This window comes from Protopterus annectens, chromosome 3.part0 (assembly GCF_019279795.1).
Source record: "Protopterus annectens isolate FY-2018-M chromosome 3.part0, PAN1.0, whole genome shotgun sequence".
Lineage (NCBI taxonomy): Eukaryota > Metazoa > Chordata > Ceratodontiformes > Protopteridae > Protopterus > Protopterus annectens.
In genome coordinates, this window is record NC_056731.1 from 1,641,696,125 (window position 1) to 1,641,716,677 (window position 20,553).

Sequence of the window (20,553 nt, forward strand, 5' to 3'; positions counted from 1 at the left end):
ATAGTAGTCTGTCATTCGACACCCATGTAGCTAAAGTAGTTAGGAAGACCTTCTACATTGCCCACCTTATCATGAAGGGATTCTCATCTAGATCAAGGGAGGTCATAGTCTCCCTTTACTCATCACTCATCAGACCAATGATTGAGTACAATGCCCCATTCGAATGTATCTGACCCGACACTTGCAGCAGCTGGAGAGGCCACAAAAGTTCCTCACCAAAAGGATAAAGGGTCTCAAAATCTGTCCTATGCTGCCCGACTGAAAGAACTCCAGCTCTATTCAGTCGCCACCGCTGCTCAGAGGTGACCTTTGCCTAACATACAAGGCCATGTCAAACCCAGATTTGATGAATATGCTTCACCTCAAAAAATCTAGATCCATCAGAGCCACAAGGGCGGAGACTTAAACCTTGACACGGCTATTAATAGGACGTGCTGGAGGGATAGATTCATCACCCAAAGACTCCTATGCTGTGGAACAAAATCCCGGTACATGTGAGGCAGAGCACCTCGCTGGCCTTGTTCAAGAGAAATCTTGACCAATGGATGGGAGATCGCAGATATACCCCAGGGATTACCTCAGTGTCACTGCTCGACAGAGGCACAGAAAAATAATGGGTATAGTTCCCCATACCAAAGGGGTGGCCTAAGCCACAAAACGATGGGCTAGGCTTGTAAATGCCCTCGGGCAGATAGCCTAGTATGAACCTATGAACCTATGAACCTATATGCTCTCCTTAACTACTGTACTAACCTTGTGTTTCTCTGCAAACCTGACACAGATGAAGGTGTTTTTAAGGTATCAAAGTTTTTACTGAGTCTTTATGTCTTCTACTTATTATTATTTTTTGTTTGTTTAGAAATAAGCATTTTTAAACCCGAAAGTGAATATGACTGGTAGCACCAAGGCTGGTCAGCAGAAATCTACTTTAGAAAATGACAGTGCATCTCTATGCTTGCAAATCATTTGAGAAAAAGTACCCTGTTTAGAAACACTGGATTTTTTTTTGGGGGGGGGGGTCATTCATCTCATCCTTAAAAGATTAACCTCTGCAAGGTTTAACAACTTTATATTTTTTATCCCTTTTTTTTCTAACTACGTTATACATTTTCAATGATGACTTAAAAAGTCAAACACAAACTTCTGGTGATTTACTTTAAATCTTACCAAAATTCACTGAACAACAATAAAAAACAGTTCACTGCAAACCATTACGTGCAACTGAAAAAACTCATGATGATGCAAGATGTAAAACAGGTGAAGCAGCAAGAAAAACTGAAGAAGGCTACTGGTAATGCCAATTTAGAGGAATGTCTCGCACACTTACAAAGGTTGTTTGGAATGTTGACAACAGACCAGCTAAAACACTCATAGGGAATAAGGTATTACTGATGAAAACTCTGACTGGGATATAAGCCAAATGTTCTGATTTACTATTACACTGACCTTCACAGAGAAAAGTCATGTGCTACCCAAGGGTAACCTTCATACACAAAGAGCAGGCATCACACCAAATGCTGCCTTGGCACAAGCCTGGAATTATTTGGGATGAAAGGGTAAGCAAATGACATCTGAAAAATAAGGTAGAAAGATGAATGACATTGTTGGGGGGGTTAAAATCCCCATTCCCACTTAATATATTGTTACAAAAAGTAAGATTTTCTAAATCAGTGAACGCAGAGCTAGGATAAGCAGTGTCAATCATGCATAAGATGCAAATGTGATAAGTTCATCTTTAGATTTCTAAGTTAGTTACTGTTGCTTTCTTGTCAATCAGTGCACTTTTTCTGAACAATCAGATGTCAGTTTGTTTTAATTAAGAGTGGGCAGTCCCAGTGAAAACTGGCAAGAAAGGAATACAAAACTGAGTAAATACTTTAGCCTCTACAGTAATACTGCATATTTTGTTGCCATATGTTCAAAAGCAATACTTTAGTCCATTATCTCAAAAAACATTATCTATTTCATATGGGAAAGGTGTCTGATTAAGAATAGTCCTACGTCTCACTGTATCACAGTCTGTGCTTGAGAAAGACAATCCGCAACTTAAAATATATACATATTTCTGGCAGATAATTTTAGCAGCTGACTCAGACATAAAATGCATCTGCCCGGTTGTCATGGCAACAAAGCTTGCAGTTTCCTAAAGTTACTTGGTGCTACAAAGCCAAAAAATGTCCACCACACACTATAAAGTAGAAAACATTCTAGAAGATATCATTGCCAACAATGTGATAAAGGCAAACATCTTTAATCAAATAACTACACACAAACTGATATCCAAATAATCAGATAAACTATTTTAAAAAGATGAAATACCCTTCAACAAATGAGTCGAGCTTGGCTAGTTCATCTGACAATCCCACTAGCACATCAAGAGTTCCAACCTAAAAACGAGAGAGAAAATGTAAGTTTTGCTGCAATTTAAAAGCATCACATAATTGCTAGCAGTACATTTTTCTTTTGAGATGCCACTTCCCTCTACTGACAGTTACCTTACCTTATTTCTTTAGTTTTGTTGACCAGGGTAGCGTTTGATGATACATCTATGCAGGAAGAAAAGCTGCTGCTTCTCAGCAAAGACTTCATCAGTTCGATTCTTGGGGTGGCTTCTGCATAGAGTTTGAATCTCAGCCTTTACCTGCATGATCTTTCTCCAGGTGATCCAACTTTTTCCCACATTGTGAAGAAATGTAGTAGGTGGACTTGTACACTGTAAATTAGCCACAGGTGTCAGCATGCATGTGTGCATGCAGTACAGAACTGAAGCAGGGCTAGCCACCTGGTGATATAAATACTGGTTCTAGATGATGGGACACTCTGATCCCATGTACAAAATAGAAAAAACAGTATTGATGTCAATGCCAGCAGCCTGACATCAACTAGCCTGAGCCAAGGAGTTACACTAGAGAACTGAGAATGTAACATAACATTTAAAAGCCACTGGCTACAATACAGCATTGAAGTATACTACATTTCAGTATGTAAATGTAAAAGTAGGCATCTGTAAAGCAGGGCATAATAATTCCATATAGGTATGTTAAACCTTTATTGTGTATTTTCTATGTACATGTGTATAGAACAGCACTGTGATTTATCAAACTGTGCTATTCTGTACATGGTTACAGAATTGAGCAGTTAATAACAAATCACAGCTGCGAATTTTATTATGTACTGAGCTGCCAGTGGTGAGAAAGCAATGAAGATGAAGTCAGCAACAGTTAGGTGGATGACAACAAGATGATCTATATGGAAGTAAGTTCTTTAATGGGAGTGACAGGGTGGGGAGAAAGAACAGTACAGAAGGATAGTGCTATGGAGGAGAATGGATTATATCTACAAACTACATTTCTCATAAGTAACCCGCGCTACCAGAGACAGTGGCTTCCACATACTTACAAGGACCAGAAGACACTGACAAACCAGAGTCTTCACTGTGCGATACCTTTAACCTCTTTTAAAGGAAGACCATGAGAAACATGCAAATCACTCAGACACACATACATTTTCTGGCTGTATGGTTTCTGACTTTTACTTGTTTATTTATATGTCTTTACTGAGGCACTCAGGCTAATAAAGCCAAACCCCATTAGATGTAGTTAAGAGGCTTTGCCCTTTTTATGGACACCTCACGACAGCATAAGGGGATATCTAGCAAATGCCTTATGTCCATTACATTAGGGTGAATCCAAAATTCCCATATAAGGAACAGAATAACAAGCAAAAACAGAAAAGTCACAGACAAAACATCAAAAAGGTTTAAGGTATTGCACAGTGAAGACTGGTTTACCAGGGTTTTTTTGAGTTTTTTGCGCAAGTGGCTTTTCTGTATGACTTTTTTCGCCGTTTTGTTACTCACTTAAAAGGAGGCTGCTGCCTTTAACAGAACATGCTTCCAGTAAAGAGAGCTAGTAAGAATGAAATGCAAAACATTATGAATTTCTTTTCCAACTTTACCAGTGTCACTTTTTTTTCTTAAAAGTAATGTGCCAGTAATTATCTGCCAGAATCCATTTAGCTGGCATCAGCAGATCACACCCATATTGCAAATACTGCAGCACTAGACAATATCACTCAAAATTTTGGATTCTGAAATTAAAGCATGGAATACGAGATGATTGCAATTAATTCAAAATAATAGTGCAGCTAGAATCAGTGGTGTACACTTAATATATTTAAAATTCTGCTATCTCCTTCAAGTAAAAATATTAAATTTATTATCCAAAGTAGCAGAAGACCATACCTGTCAGCAGTGGCAAGACAAAAGGCAATACTGTAAAAATACACACAAATTACAAAAGACCAAGTATTGATGAGAAAAATGTAACAGCAACCAGCAACATACCTTAGAAAGTGTGATTATAATGGGTAGAGAAATCAGCAGGCTAACATAAGTGGACAGCCAACAGAACTGCTTTAAGAAGATTATTATTGTGGTAGGAGTTCCACAAAGGCCCACTGGATTGGACAATGGCAGGCTATTTCAAAAGCAATGTTGTACAGCAAAGCTAGGACCAACAGAGAAGTTATACTATACTACTGACAAAAATCACTGCACAGGAAAGAGAAAAGGCAGAGAAGAGGCTCCCAAGACACATCATCTGCAGATCACACCAAACAAAGGAATGTCTTAAAACAACTAGGAACAGGCCAAAGGAGGAGGCAAGACTTAAGCTCATGTCAGACTGCGTACAAAAAAGTACAATTGTATGACAATTTGGGCTGAACTATGACTGGTGGGATACATTTCACAAAAATCCATTATTTGGACATAGTAGTAGTTTACAGAAACTAGTGCAGTTTAGTGGAAGTAACAGGATTTATTTAATAAAAAAATTGACTGAGCAAGGAAAAAAGTTATGTACTCACCATAACGTTCCATGTTTGTTGTCCATCTTGCCCTTCATTCTTACTGGTCGGGTTCAGAGCCGATCCTTGGCTCTGACTCGGCCGAATAGTCTAGCTCGAAGTCTCTTACTTGGCCCATGGCTGAATAGGTATCCCATCATGCAGGGGTGTAATTCCTCAGATCTTGTTTGCTGCCAATCATAACAATGTATCTATATTAATCATGCAACATCAGGTATAGAAATAAGGAAATTCAGAGGAGCTCCTTCACTAAAGAAGAAAGATCTCTCATCTAGGTCCTCTAGGAGCCCTTGGCTGGGCGAAGGTGGGAGGGCGGAAAGAATGAAGGGTGAGATGGACAAGAAACATGGAATGGTACGGTGAGTACATAACGTCTTTATGTTCTGTTGTCCTATCTCGCCTTTATTCTTACTGGTTGAGAGAGCATTCCTAGCGCCAGTTTCCTGGGTGGCTCATGGTAGTATACCTTTGAGCACAGTGAAACCAATGGAAGCCCTGTCCCTGGAGGCCAAATCAACTTTGTAATGAGAAATAAAAGTATGGGGTCTTGCCCAAGTAGCAGTGGCACAAATACTATCCATTGATAATCTGGCTAGGTAAGCAGAGGTTGTTGCTAAGGCTCTAGTCGAGTAGCCTCTAACTTTGAATGGTAATTTCCTGTTATTTGATGTGTATATAAAGGTAATGCAATTTGAGAGCCAATTTGAAAGCGTAACTTTTGAAACTGGCATACCCTTCTTAGCTTCTGAAAAGGAGATGAACAATTGGTCAGTTTTCCTAAGATCTTTAGTTCTATGCAGAAAAAACACTGGGAGCTCGACTGATTGATTCAGACTGGCTTCAGAACAAACTTTTAGCACAAAAGATGGATTAGTTCGTAGAGATACTTTATCCTTATGGAAAATCAAGTATGGTGGCTTGACTGATAGAGCTTGCAGTTCCGAGACTCTTCTTGCAGATGTAATGGCTACTAAAACAGTTTTCCAAGAGAGGAATTTGAGATCACATGATGATGAAGGCTCAAAGGAAGGTAATGTTAGGTGAGTCAGGACAAAAATTCAGATCCCATGGTGAGAGAGGTTCTTTTATGGGATGTCTCAATAAGCAAGTGCCTTTTAAAAATGCTTTACACAATTTGTGTAACAGGTTAGTAGTGTATTCACCAATGTGGAAATTAGAAATTGTAGCAAATTGGACTCTTAATTGTAACTGCGGCAGAGCCTTGCTGGAAAAGTTCTGCAAGAAATTCTAAAACTGAACTAATTGGGACAGAAAAGGGATCAATGTTTCTTGCTTTTGCCAAGTAGGAGAACCTCTTCCACTTACTAGAATACAATTTCCTGGCAGAAGCCTTGTGAGAGGATACCAAAATGTATTACTGCTGGTGTGAAGTCTTGAAGCCGGAATAAGTCTGGAAGTGGAGCAGCCATTCTGTCAAATTGAGGGTTTGAAGAGCAGGTTGAAGTGTTCCTGACATATGGGTCAGAAAGTCTGGAACCGAGTCCAGAACCCACGGTTTTTCCTGTAGGTGAGGCCAGACAAAGTGGAACCAAATCTGCAGAGGCCAATATGGAGCAATGAGTATCTGCCTGCTTCCCAAGGATTTTGCTTTCTGAATGACTTTGGGTATCAGGGGAAAGGGGGGAAAGGCATACAGTAGTCCTGAGGGCCAATCGTGAACAAGTGTGTCTCTCAGTGTCTCCCCCACAGGGGGGATTAGGGCAAAGTAGGTATTCATGGGAATGGCAAACAGGTCACAGCAAGGCTGACCCCATTTTCGGAAAATCTTCTCTGCTATGTTTTGGTTTAGAGACCACTCATGAGGCATTGATATTGCCCTGCTGAGTTTGTCCTCCATCACGTTGGATTTCCCTGGGATATGCGTTGCTACCAGAAAACATTTGAAAAAGATGACCTATTGCCATACTCTCACAGTGCTTCTCGACAAAGGGGGTATGATCTGGTTCCTCCTTGTTTATGTACCAAACTATAGACATTGTCTGACTGGATTGCAATCGCTCCTAGTGGAAGAGAGTCCTGGAGGACTTGCAGCGCTAGAAGCACTGCTCTCATCTCTAGAACACTGATGTGTAAATGGGCCTCATGTTCTTGCCATGTGACTGTTCTTCCCAGACAATGACCCCCACCCTATCTGGGAGGAGTCTGCGGTCACTGTAGCTACAGGTTGTTGTGGCACAAAAGGTCGCCCAATGGTCACGTGGTTCAACTGAAGCCACCATAGAAGATCTCTCTTGCATGACTCTGTACTTCTGATCTGGTGGGACATGGAAAGTTCTTGTAATGCCCACTAAGCAAAAAAGAGCCATTGAAGAATTCTCATATGCATCCTGACTAGAGGAACTAGGGTGATAGTTGATGCCATAGTCCCTAGGAGCTTCAAAATTGTTTTCACTTTCACCTTGTTTCTGGGTAGAATGTTGGCTATTTGCTGTCTGAGAACAGAGACTCTGTCTGGATGCAGATGTGCCATCATAGAAACGATGTTGAGATCTGCGCCTATGAATGTAATATGCTGACAGGGCTACAAGGCAGATTTTACCAAATTCACTGTTATGCCTAACTGAGAGCAGGTTCATAGTGTGGTGTCCCTAGTCTGTAGAAGTATATGCTTGGTGGTGGCAGTTAAGAGCCAGTCGTCTAGGTACGGAAACACTTGAAATCCTAGACGTCTCAAGAGAGCCCTGACTACTGCCATACATTTGGTGAACACTCTGGGGGCTGTAGAGAGACCGAAGGGCAGAGCACGAAATTGATAATGACTGGCTCCCAGCCAGAAGCGCAAATGACTCCTTTATGCTCTGTTCATTTTTATGTGGTAGTATGCATCTTGGGGGTCTATTGTGCACATCCAATTGTCTTTCCCTAAAAAGGGAAGAACTGACTGCAGTGTCACCATTCACAACTTGGACTTCTTCATGGATTTGTTTAGTTTGCTGAGATCCAATATGGGTCTCCAGTCCCCTGTTCTTTTTGCCACTAAAAAGAATCCTGTGTAAGTTCTGAATCCTAGAGTAGGAGAGACCGGTACTAGTGCAGTGGACCGGCTCTGAAAAGTGGTCTCTTTCTGCTCCGAAGGATATGGAGCCGAAGGACTTGATTTGTCCAATTTAATGATCTCTCGGTACTGAGGTCTGTGGAGCTGAGGAGATTAATGTTTCTTAAGTTTTGGCCAATTTTTGAGGTGGCACCAAAGGAGCCGAAGAAGAGGAAAATGAAAATGGTCTTTTAATAGACCTGTCAACTTTAGAGGAAGGGGAACTGCTTGCATAAGAGGTACTCTGTAAAGCTTCATCATAGGACTTTTCAGGAGTCCTTTAAGAATTAGCTTGTTCTTTCTTTCCTGTAAGACATGGGAGCTGAAAGAGTGACAGAAAGTACATGTCTCTTGGAGATGAATGGCCCCCAAACAATGAACACAAATGCTATGACCATCAGTAATTGACATTTTTTGTGAACATTTCTTGGATTTCTTAAAGCCTGATGGCTTGGGTTCCTTCTCTCTGCTTGACATCATAATTAGAAACACAACTACTAATACTGGAAAACAAGGTAAGCACTCACTACACCTCTATAGAAAAAACGAACCCATGCAATTTAACTATCCTAATAACACAGTATAATAAACACAGCACATCTATTGAAGAGAAAAAAGGAAAGGAAACAGCTTCACCCTCTAAGTTAAATGGGTACTTAGCTCTCTAACTAAAACAAGCTAATACACACCAAGGGAATACACACACTGACCAACTATGCTATAGAAAAAAAATTGATGGGAAAGAGAAACGGCCTTGCGACTAACGACGGCCAACAAGCAACAAACAGTAGCAAGATAAACTGCACAGGAAAACTCTTAACCAACACTACAGTAGAGAAACTATCTATATTAATAAACCTAGACTAATAATTATAAGAAAGGAAAAGAAAATATAAAGCATTTCATAAACTTAGCCACAGCCAAGAAGAGAGCATCCAAACTCGTAAAGCTGCAAATGAGATCTGGGAAATTCTACCACTACATGATGCGATACTTATTCAGCCACGAGCCAAGTAAAAGACTTCAAGCTAGTGTATTCGGCCGAGCCAGAGCCAAGGATCGGCTCTGAACCCAACCAGTAAGAATGAAGGTGAGACAGGACAACATAACATTGGGAAGTTAAAGCAAGAAGCAGAAAAACACAGAGCACAAGGAGAAAGAGTGGCAAAATAACCACAGGAAGTTACTTTACAGAGTGATCTCCGAGAGAGAGAACACCCAGCAGCTGAAAAAAAGGAGAATTGAGAGACAATGTGAAAGACTCTTCAAGGACGAGTTTATGCATTTTAACAACAGCTAAGTATGACTACTGCAATAATAGAAACAAGGAGGGGAGAACAAACAACAAAGTACCAGACTAATGGAGAACACTAGAAGCAAGGCAAGAGGACAAAATGTGTGAAGAACAGAGAGGCATGGAGACGCAAAATAGAACAAGAGAAGGATCAATGATCAAGTGAAGGACAAGAGTAAGGCAAAAACCAACAGAGGCCAAAACAAAAGAAGAAGTAAGGATTTCAAAATGCATGGTATATTCTAAATAAGCCAAAGACTGCCTGGAGGTGAAAGATCAGGCTGGAGAGGGGAGGGAGCAAACAAAAAGACCAAAGGCATAGACGGGAAGATGGAGCATAATGAAAAGACTTGACCGAAGGGTCACAGTACAACGAATGGAGCCATAAAAGAAAGGAAGAGATTAGAAGAAATCAAATGGGAGCAGATGAACAAGAACAAGCAATTAGCATAGCATAACCTAAGAGGAAAACAGCTACACAGGACAGCCAACAAAAGAGACAGGAAAACAATGGTCAAAAGGACAGACTAAGCAGTGATGTATATAACAGGTATCAAGAAGAGAAAGAGAATATTTACCAAACAAAGAATAAATACAGCAATAAACAAACTGGGAAAAGAAATAAAAGAAGCAGACGTGGGTGAAAAGAACAAAAACAGGAAGGTGGAAGGGACAGCAAAGGGACAACAGGTACACTACAAAAGGGAAGGGTGGAGAAAAAACAAAGGAAAGAACAATGAAAAGTAACTTCAAAAACAGCAAAGGAATGAAAAACTACTAAAAAAATGAAATAAAACAAAACGGGTAAGCTAGGAAGAGATTCAGTGAAGGAGTTCAAGAAACAGACAGCAGAGGACTGATCACTGGCAAAGATAAAGGGCAGAATTTAGTAAAGAAACGAGATACAATGGGAGGTGAGTCAAGTACAAAACTGAGCGCAGGCAGCAAGAATGCTCAAGGATGAATGGGGGGAGCAGGAGTCCTGCCCAGCTCAGGAAAAAGGGAATTAATCTCACAACCAGGAATGTCAGTGGGATATCCAACTCTACAAGGAGAATAAAGACAGAAAGATGGTACAGGGCAGAAAGGATACAGCTATGACTGTTACAAAAAGTTAAAACTACAACTAACGACAAAGAGAAAGACAGCAGTATATCTACAGTACAAGCAGGCAAAGCCCTTAAGCAGTGTTGGAGAGAGGTAAGACATGTGGTCGCAATGTTCATAAAAGAGCAAGAAATAAGACAAGAGAATCATAGATAAACTTACTAAGCTGGGCATTAATCCCTACGTCAACCAATTGTTTGCTAACTGGCTTACTGATAGAACCCACACTATAAAAGTAGCCGACTCCAAATCCAGCTCCAGACAAGTGACAAGTGGAGTACCTCAGGGTTCAGTCCTGGGACCGCTCTTGTTTGGCATCCACTTCTCTGAAGTACAGGCCAACACTAAGGGACTCTGGCTAACAAAGTTTGCAGATGACTGCAAACTGGGAGCCATTATTGAATCCCAAATGATGTGGATACTCTACAAAAGGGCCTTACAGAAACAGATGCTTGGTGCCAGAGCCATGGGCTCAAGCTCAATGCCAAGAAATGTATAGTTATCCCCTTTGCGAAAAAACATGTATCCGTGAATTACCATATAGGTGGCAGTACACTAAACACTGAAAGTGTGATAAGAGACTTAGGGACACAGGTGGACAGTGGTCTCACCTTCGATAACCACATCGCCACAACAGTCAGGAAATCCTTCTATGTGGCACACCTCATGACTAAGGGCTTTTCATCCAGAAAAAAAGAGGTCATTGTCCCACTGTACTCATCCCTCATTAGACCCATTATAGAATACAATGCCCAGTTTGGTATGTACCTCTCAAGACATCTGCAACAACTGGAAAGGCCGCAGAAATACCTCACTAAAAGAATCAAAGGCCTAAAGCAATGCCCTACACTGACCGCCTTAAAAAACTCCAGCTATACTTTGTCACATATCGTCTACTCAGAGGAGATCTCTGCTTAACATACAAGGCCATGTCAAACCCAGAGCTGTTGGACATGCTACACTTAAAGAAATCCCAATCCCTCAGAGCCACACGGTCCAGGGATCTATACTTTGTCATCACAATAAACAAAACATGCTGGAGGGATAGGTTCCTGACCCAGAGACTCCCCAGACTCTGGAATAGATTGCCCATACATGTCAAGCAGAGTGCCTCTTTGGCCCTCTTCAAAAGGAACTTTGACGATTGGATGGGAGAAAGAAAATTCACCCCTGGGATCACGTCAGTTGCCCTGCTAGACAGGGGTCCAGGGAAGTAAATAGTGTGGGATGAAATAGCCAGGGAATTGTTATGGCTAGGCTTGTACTGGCCCTAGGGCTGATAGCCTAGTACCAACCTATGAACCTATATCCAAGCCTGGCTTCAGCTGCTTCAACCCTTGGTTTCCTGGATGGCATCCACATGGTTATCTGAGCAATGTTTCAACCTCTTGGAAACTTTCCAAAGTATCGGATATGAATTTCTTGGGTCTATATTAAATGAACGAATGTTCATAATATCGAATGCTTTAAAGAGCAAAAATGGCAGAACCCAAATTCATTATTGTGGGGGGCTGCGCCAACACCCCCACACCCCCCACTAAATATATATACCAACTTAGAGATCGCACTACAGTGAGGAAGGGGCAAATATTCCGACCTTCACTGTACTGTGATCCCACAAGAAGCACTTCGAGGTCCAGAATTTTCGCTCTTTAGAGCATTCGAAATTGTGAACATTCGTTCATTTAATATAGACTCAAATTTCTCCAGAATCACGTTAATTTTCTTAAGGACATCTCTTAGTGTGCCTTGGGCTTCTTCACCTGATTTAGCCACTGCAGTAGTTCTAGAAGTAATGGCATCCTGAGCCATAACTAGTACATCCAGAGTTCATTGTTATTTTTGGTAGCTTTTCTTCTGCCCGTCTTCACTGGGCTGATTCCTCAGGGCTCCAAACTCCACCACTTGGGTTTCCCCTACTACAATTTGCAGGCTGGTAGGTTTTAATATAATGTATTTTACGATCTGACAAAGGAAGGACTAATTGCTTTACGGCACCATACCACAAGCCCCTAATGAAAGCTCGAGATATTAATTTTTACACAATTATACTAATAAAACATATAATTAATTACTTATTGAACATACAATCCCCCATGTCTGGCTGACATTTTAATATCACTGTGAAGAACAGTATTTGATGAAGAACTTTGGTATTTTAACTTTCTTTGTAATGTTTACAGTTCTCGGGATAAATACATTTGTTTACAGGTAGGTTGCAAAACTGCATTCTCAGAAACTCATCTCAGATGAAAGCTGTCTGGACAGGAAATATGCAGGTGTCAGGAGATTTAAAGGCCATTAAGCTCAGGTCTCAATTACTTAAGTGGTGACTCATATTAACATCTGTAGACAGATATGAAAAGGTCAGGCAAATGGGAGCTGGGATATTATTTTATATTAAAAAGGTATCTGACTAGTGTGGGGGGGACACCCTTCTAAAGAAGAAAGAGAGAGGAAAGCACACACATTTAAAAAAAAAAAACACAAAAAAAAAACCATCACGTGACCCACCATCTGTGACATCATTAGTAAATGGATAACTATCAAAAGAATTAAATCTACAGAGTTAAACATTACAAGTAGACTGTCACTGTAGTACACTCACCCTATTCATAAAAGGAGTCAAACAGAAGAAATGAGACAATATAAGTAATTTCTGCCTGGAGAAAGTTAGAAACTACTATGAAAAACATATAACACAACATGAAGTTCAAACAGAGCACCTCACTGGCCCTCCTCAAAAGAAATCTTGATGAGTGGATGGGAAATAGAAAATTCACCCCGGGGATCACTCCAGTGGCTCTACTCGACAGAGGCACTGGGAACTAATGTCGGGTGGCACGATGCCAGGGTAATCCTATGGGCCAGGCTTGTAAAGGCTCCAGGGCCATTAGCCTAGTGCACACCTATGAACCTATGAAGAATGAGCCTCGACTCTGCCTCTAATAGTTTTGTTTTGGTGGGAATAACAAAAGGTAATAGACACAGGTTGCCCCTTCTCCTTACCTTCACAAGAAACGAACTGATCCAAAGATATGAAAGACTTTATTCTGTCAAGAGAGTACCAGAGATGTCTGTGGACATCCAAATTATACACCATCCTTTCCACCTCATTTTTGGGTTCAGGAAACAAAGCAGGGAAAGGGTAGTTTAGATTAAAGTAAACTTGGACACCACACTTTGGGCATAAAAGATTGATTTAGCTCTCAATTAAACTGTGTCACTGTTTAAAATTAAATGGGGTTGACACACCAGAACAGCTTGCAACTCAGACAGTCTTCTTGTAAAGGTCAGAGCAGTAAGTAAAATAGTTTTCCATGGTAAAAACCTCAAGTCAGTCAGATGAGCTGGTTCAAACGGAGCAAGGGTTAGCTTCTCTAACAAAAAAATAATAAATGAAAATAAAGATTCCCAAGGAGAAGTCTCTGGTTTTCTTGGAGATTTCTTACGCAAAATACAACTCAAAAACAGATTCACAAGGGAATACATTTTGTAAAACCAGAGAACATTAGCTCTGAATAGGTGCTGTTTATATTGTTTGCACCAACTGGAAAATCTTTTCAATTTGGTAATATAGCAACAGGCTTTCTTACCTTCATTAGTACCTGTTACAAGTCCTCAGTAAACAGGTGCCGAAAGGGAACGGAGACCCTATCATCCAGGCAGTCAGCTGCAACTGACTGGAGTTAGGGTGTATCAAATGCCCTTGTTCATATGTGAATAGATCCATTCTTTGAGGAAGCTTGTGATAATAGTCCTGGATTGTTTCCAAAAGAAGGGAGGGCCCACTACTGCCTGGGCCACAAGGGAGTCACCACAATGATCTTGGGGGAATTACTTCCTAATTCTTCAGAAGTGCCTTGAATGGGTGGAAAAGCATAGAGAAATATTCCTGTCCAAGGAAAGGAAAAGACACCTGTTTTCCAAGACATCTTTCGTGGAGTCTTACAGCAAAGTTTTGCCAGCTGATTTTTCAGAGAGGAGGCAAAGAGGTCTACTTGATGAACTCCCCACAGATGAATCAAATCTTGGAAGACCCCCTAATCTAGTTTCCATTCTCAAGGATCTGTCTTTGTCCTGCTTAACTTGTCTGACACACAGTTTATCTCTGATGGGATGTAGCAGCCTGTAGAGTGAGGCTGTGCTGTAAAACTATATCCCAAGCTAATGTGGCTAGTCTTCTTTGGGGTAAGGCTGTAAGGCCCTTGCTTGTTGATGTAGCACATGACTATGGTATTGTCTGTAACAATTTGAAAAGGTCCAGGAGACCAAGGATGATTCAGAACATTGAAAGTCTTAATTAGAACAAGCATCTTTTTATATGTATGTGCTTGCATCTGTCCTTGGTGTCAGAGAGCACCTTGCACTTTTATACCTCCTGAATCTGCGTCCAAGCAAAGTTCAAAGAGTCTGTGGGGACTAACTGTTTTGAAGCAGGAAGAAGGGCAGATCTGGATTTGGGGATATTTGCTGTTTCCACCAAGTAATTTCTCTTCTGACAAACCCCATCACTAGGATTTAAAAAGATAATGGGTATTACTGGAACCAAATATACATTAGATACCACTGTATCCTTCCCAATGTGGAGTCTTGTTAAGGGTATCATGAGAATCACTGATGCCACAAGATCCAAAATCCTGAGGCACTCCCTTGCAGAGACTAAAGTATGAGTGGAAAACCCTAGAAATAGATGTAGATATAGAGCTGTTTTTCCTGTAGAAGAAAATCTCTTTGAACTAGGTGTGTAGCAGATACCCAAGGAACACAAATCCTGTGTGATGGAGTCAAAAAGACTTGAATATTCTCTTGTAATCCCAGCTTGTGTAAAAAATCTCTCAAAGTGAGAGATTTCTGACTCCTTAAAAAAACTCTGCAAAGATAATCAAGCCATCTAAATATGGAACAATGTGTATATCCTGTAGCCTGCAAGAGCTATAACTGGAGCTAGACAATTTGTGAACACTCTTGGTTCAGCAGACAGTCCAAAGGGTAAGGCAGAGAACTGAGAATGTGATCCAGACACAAAATGTTACAAAACATCTGAAATCTGGATGAATACAGATGTGATACGCATCTTTTAAATCTAGTGTTACCAGAAAATGTAAATGAGGAAGAAGTAGTAACCGGTTGTGTAGCGACAACATTTTGAACTGCTATCACAAACTTGTTTAGGAAAGGCAGATTCAGAAATGATCACCAAGCATTTTCTTTCTTTGGCACCAAAAACATCCCTAAATAAAAACCTTTCCCAATCATGGAAGGAGGAACCGGCTCTGTTATGCGGAACCTGATCTGGTGGATGAGGAATTACGTCCTGAAAAGGAGGAATTTCCTCCCACTGTCATTAGTAATCTTGATGAATGACCTTCAGAACCCTACTGCCCAAGGAAGAAGCGCAGATTCAGATTTTTCTGGAAGGGAAAATGTACTACCACTGTGGTAATGGGGTACATGACCTCTTAAATAGTCATTCTGACTTGTTAGACTGTCCTTTGTTTTGGGGGGGCTCCTTACTTCTTTTTGAACCACCATGCCACTGCTTCTTAAACATCCATTTACTGTCATTCTGCTGAGAATGTTTATTTTGCTTCTTACCAAAAACTGGAAGAGGGGTTAGAGAACCCCTTGGAAAATTTGGAAAAGGAGAGCTGAAAAATATGAGAAATTCCCTATATCAGCTTACACTTCTCATCACATTTTTTGATAACCTCCACAGCAGGGGGACCAAAATTAAATCTCTAGCCAAAGGAGAATTTAAAATATAATTTTTCACATCTTCTGGGAAGTTCTGCAAATGCAGCCAAGCAAACCTCCTCAAAACAGTAGCAGTGGTCATAGCCCTGGAAGTACCAACAGAATCATATATACATTTTAAACAAAGAGTTGTGACTTGTGAAATGGAAGAATCTAAACTATTTAAAGCAGATTTTTCCTCACAAGAAAAAAAAGTTGCAGACAAAGCATTCTTCATACTTTCACTATTAGTTAGAATAAACTTTAACATACAAGCCTGACCATTCAAAATTCTGAAAATCAACGTTGAAGAACTATACCCTTCTCTCCATATTTATTAATTCTATTACCGTCCTTGTCAGAAAGTGTAGGATAGGAATTAAGTAAGTGTTTTGCAGTAGTAGGATTAACTAAAGCTATAGCTGTTGGATCAGGATTGGGATGAGAGCAGGTTTGGGATGAGAGCATAAAAACTTATGACTGAGGAACTTCATACAATATATCTGTGTTTTACAGGCAGCAGACTGGCTATCGGGAAAACTGCAGGCAGTGACACACACATCCTCCAATGCTTACAGCACAGGAGGAATGGTCTTTAAATTCCATTTTTAACAGCTTTTAGTATTTTCAGAGGGACTGAGAAATGTCAGTGGTCTCCCATTGAAAACACTGGCACATTCTGGAAATACTCACAGAAAAAGAGAAACCCTCTCAGGGGGTAGCTACTCAGAGTCTGGCTTCTGTTACCACAGGTCCAGAGTGATTCTGCTTTAATCCAAGGCATACAAGGGGAAAAAAAAACAAGAAAATAAGCGTATTTTGTCTCTCTCTTACACTTTTTGATTTGCACTGTATCATATCACTTTTTCTGCTTCATTTTACTGCTATGACTACATATTTTCTACAATTGTCTTCTTCTTTCGGCTGCTCCCGTTAGGGGTCGCCACAGCAGATCAACTGTTTCCATTTCTTCCTGTCCTTTGCATCTTGCTTTGTCACACCAACCACCTGCATGTCCTCTCTCACCACATCTATAAACCTTATCTTAGGCCTTCCTCTTTTCCTTTTACCTGGCATCATCCTTAGCATCTTTTTCCCAATATACTCTGCATCCCTCCTCAGCACATGTCCAAACCAACGTAATCTTGCCTCTCTGGCTTTGTCTCCAAACCTTCCAACCTGGGCTGACCCTCTAATATACTTATTCCTAATCCTGTCCACCCTAGATCTTAACATCTTCAACTCTGCCACATCAAGCACGGACTCCTGCCTTTTTATCAATGCCACTGTCTCCAACCCATATAACATAGCTGGTCTCACTACCCTCTTTGTAGACCTTCCCTTTTACTCTTACTGGTACCAGTCTGTCACAAATCACTCCTGATCCTCTTCTCCACCCACTCCATCCTGCCTGTACTCTCTTCTTCACCTCTCTTCCACACTCACCATTACTCTGAACTGTTGATCCCAAGTATTTAAACTCATCCACCTTCGCCACCTCTACTCCCTGCATCCTCACCATTCCTCTATCCTCCCTCTCATTCACACACATATATTCCGTCTTAGTCCTGCTGACCTTCATTCCTCTTCTCTCTAGAGCATATCTCCACCTCTCCAGGGTTTCCTCCACCTGTTCCCTACTCTCACTACAGATCACAATGTCATCTGCAAACATCATAGTCCACGGGGACTCCTGTCTGATCTCGTCTGTCAAACTGTCCGTCACCATTGCAAATAAGAAAGGGCTAAGAGCTGATCCTTGATGAAATCCCACCTCCACTTTAAACGCATCCGTCTCTCCCACTGCAGACCTCACCGCTGTCACACCACCCTTGTACATATCCTGTACCACTCTTACATAGTTCTCGGACACTCCCGACTTCCTCATACAATACCACAACTCCTCTCTAGGCACCCTGTCATATTTTCTACACTTATACACAACTGTATTTTCAACCTAGATAGCATAGTCCAGATTCAGACCTGCTGAATCTAGCATGTTTTTGTTACACTTGAGGACTAAACCAGCCATCTTACATCAGCAAGGGCTCCCCTGCACCCTTGTAGTATAATAGTGTGGATGCAGCCTGGTCTGAGCTGGGGGTTGCTGGAAGATGGTTCATTGTGTGCTTTCCTATTGGTAAATTAGCTTAAAACTGTTTAATTTCACCTGTATTTAAGCCTAGTGATTGTTTGTTGCTGCGCACCATGTAATGGGGGTTAGCAGTGCCCTGTATAGATGCAAATGCCTTGAAATGCAATTTTTCCCTAGACAACTGTCAGTGGAACCATCACAAGCTTCTCTGCTGCACTAAAGGCAACTTAGTTGCGCACTGAGGAGTGTTATGACACCTGTCATCCAAACCCTCAACTGAACAACCATTGATGGTCCTAGCACAAAAACTTGTCAATCTAGCCCATTACTTTCCCTAATAGCTTGACTGTCCTAGCACAAAAACTGGTCAGTCTAGCTCACTCCTTTGCCTAACAGCTCAGCTATAATGGACAGGACAGATAGTTTCCCATCAGTTCTCCAGCCAAGCTGATTGACATGGGAATACTGAGGCAAAGTAGTAACTGCCTCATGTATACTGAATCATTTAATCCTATAGCAAATGTCCTATGTGAGATATGTAAATACTACCACACTACACTAACTGTTGGTTCACAGCAGTCCGAGATGAGCTGCCATGGTCTCCATTTTTGGCAGATGTATTTTTGTCTCCTCGGCTGCCAACCATCATCTGCTTCCTGGTGCCTCTCTGATTGCTGAGTCTACATTGCCCCTCCATACTAACCTGGACTTGTACTACTAGTTTGAGGCCAGTGAGCAGATGAAGGTGTCTCAGTGCAACATCCAAATGCTGCTTAGGGAATATTTTTTCCTTAACTTACCTGCCCCACATAAAAGAGCTCAGCAGTGACCATTTCTGCCAAGACTGACATTCAGCAGGATGGCACACCCACCCTCAGGAAACATCATGTATTTTTTCTCCCTGGTCTGCAACAGGGGATTTGAACAGTGACAGTGTGCTTAAGTCCATGCCCTACTCCAACCCCCAAGGATTGGTATGCCCATCCTCTCCCTACCAGTATCCCAGCCACTAACTGAACTGGGTCACTTGGGTTGTAATCAGGGGATTCTTCACTCTACACCATGGTAGTGACTATGGCCATACATTTGGTGAACACCCTGACAATATGAGGTCTACCCTGCACAGAAGGCAGTACACCTGCAAACAGACACACTTTAAATATTTGTGGAACCAAAATGGTAATGCTTTTGCTAAATTTCTTATCAGTGTGGGGATGGGAAGTCTTAGGTAAGTGAATAAGCCTACAGATGCACCTCTGCCCAACTCAAAAAAGGCAAAAAGGGAGGGGGCACATTCATTAGACTGCATAAATCTAACAAATATTAGGACATGGTGCTAGAAAACCTTAAAGATAAAAAAAAATTTGGCTAAGGATGCAGCAATAAGACCCTACACCATTTAAAGAGATCTACCACAGTTTCTTGTACACCATCAGCTCTCAGCTTACCTGCTCACTGTCACTTGCCCAAAAAAAGCAAATGCCCTACCTTCCATAAACTTCACTCTACTACATACATCCATATGTTGGCAATAAGCCATAACTATAACCCTAAAATTGTTTCCGTCTTTCTAACCCTAACCTCAAACCACAACCTATAACTCCCATTCTCTGGCCCTAACCTGAAAACACTCACTCCTAAACCTCCCAATCACTCCATAACCCTAATCCCACACCCTCTTACTTAATCTAACATAACGCTGGTCACCTCCTTAACCTAACTGTTAAACTCTCACATGATCCCACTCTCTCCCTACAGATGATGCACTTACCTTGCTCAAACCTGAGTATCTGGTTCAGATGTCAGCCCATGCAAGCTATCTGGAAATGAGTACCTGGCTGCGAGACTGTGGTCTGTGAGCAGTGAGATGCAAGAAGATGAATTATAACCATTTAAAGACATATGTCAGCATACACGTATGACAGAACAGCCTGCAACTGTAGATCCACTAACATGTAAGGACTTAATATTACAGCCAAAATTGTTGCAAACTAGAGAGTAGAAGTGACATGGAGGGTTGTAGAAAAAGGGATCACTCACAAACAATGAATTCTGAGGGAAGTAAAACAGGAGGCAGAAAAAGTGTACAATCTGGTCAGAACTCCAAACGTTCTGTAAAGCTGAAACAGAAAACTCCAGAAATGGAGAATGCTAAGTAGCAACTGAGTGTTGAGAAGGAAAAATTACTGGCGAGGGATACTTCATTAGTGTAATAAAACAGGAACAGACATTGCCTGGCATATTTTTAATCTCTCTTCTGTCACTAACGCAAAAAAGTCAAATAAGGGAAGACTTTAGAAAACATATATCTGTAAGTAAAGGGGGAGGTGGAAAGTAAAACTGAAAAAAAATTGCTCTGGGGTACACTTTTTAGATGAATAGCAACCCAAAAAAAGA

At 41.1% G+C, this 20,553-nt stretch overlaps 1 protein-coding gene across 1 annotated transcript in view; it reads right to left on the minus strand.

Annotated features, from left to right (window-relative positions):
- ATP6V1C1 (ATPase H+ transporting V1 subunit C1) overlaps window positions 1-20,553 on the minus strand; it is a 1,077,102-nt gene that overhangs the window by 626,707 nt on the left and 429,842 nt on the right. The window contains exon 3 of the mRNA XM_044065676.1: window positions 2,320-2,387. Within this exon, the coding sequence (XP_043921611.1) occupies window positions 2,320-2,387 (68 nt within the window). The remainder of the gene's footprint in view (window positions 1-2,319; window positions 2,388-20,553) is intronic.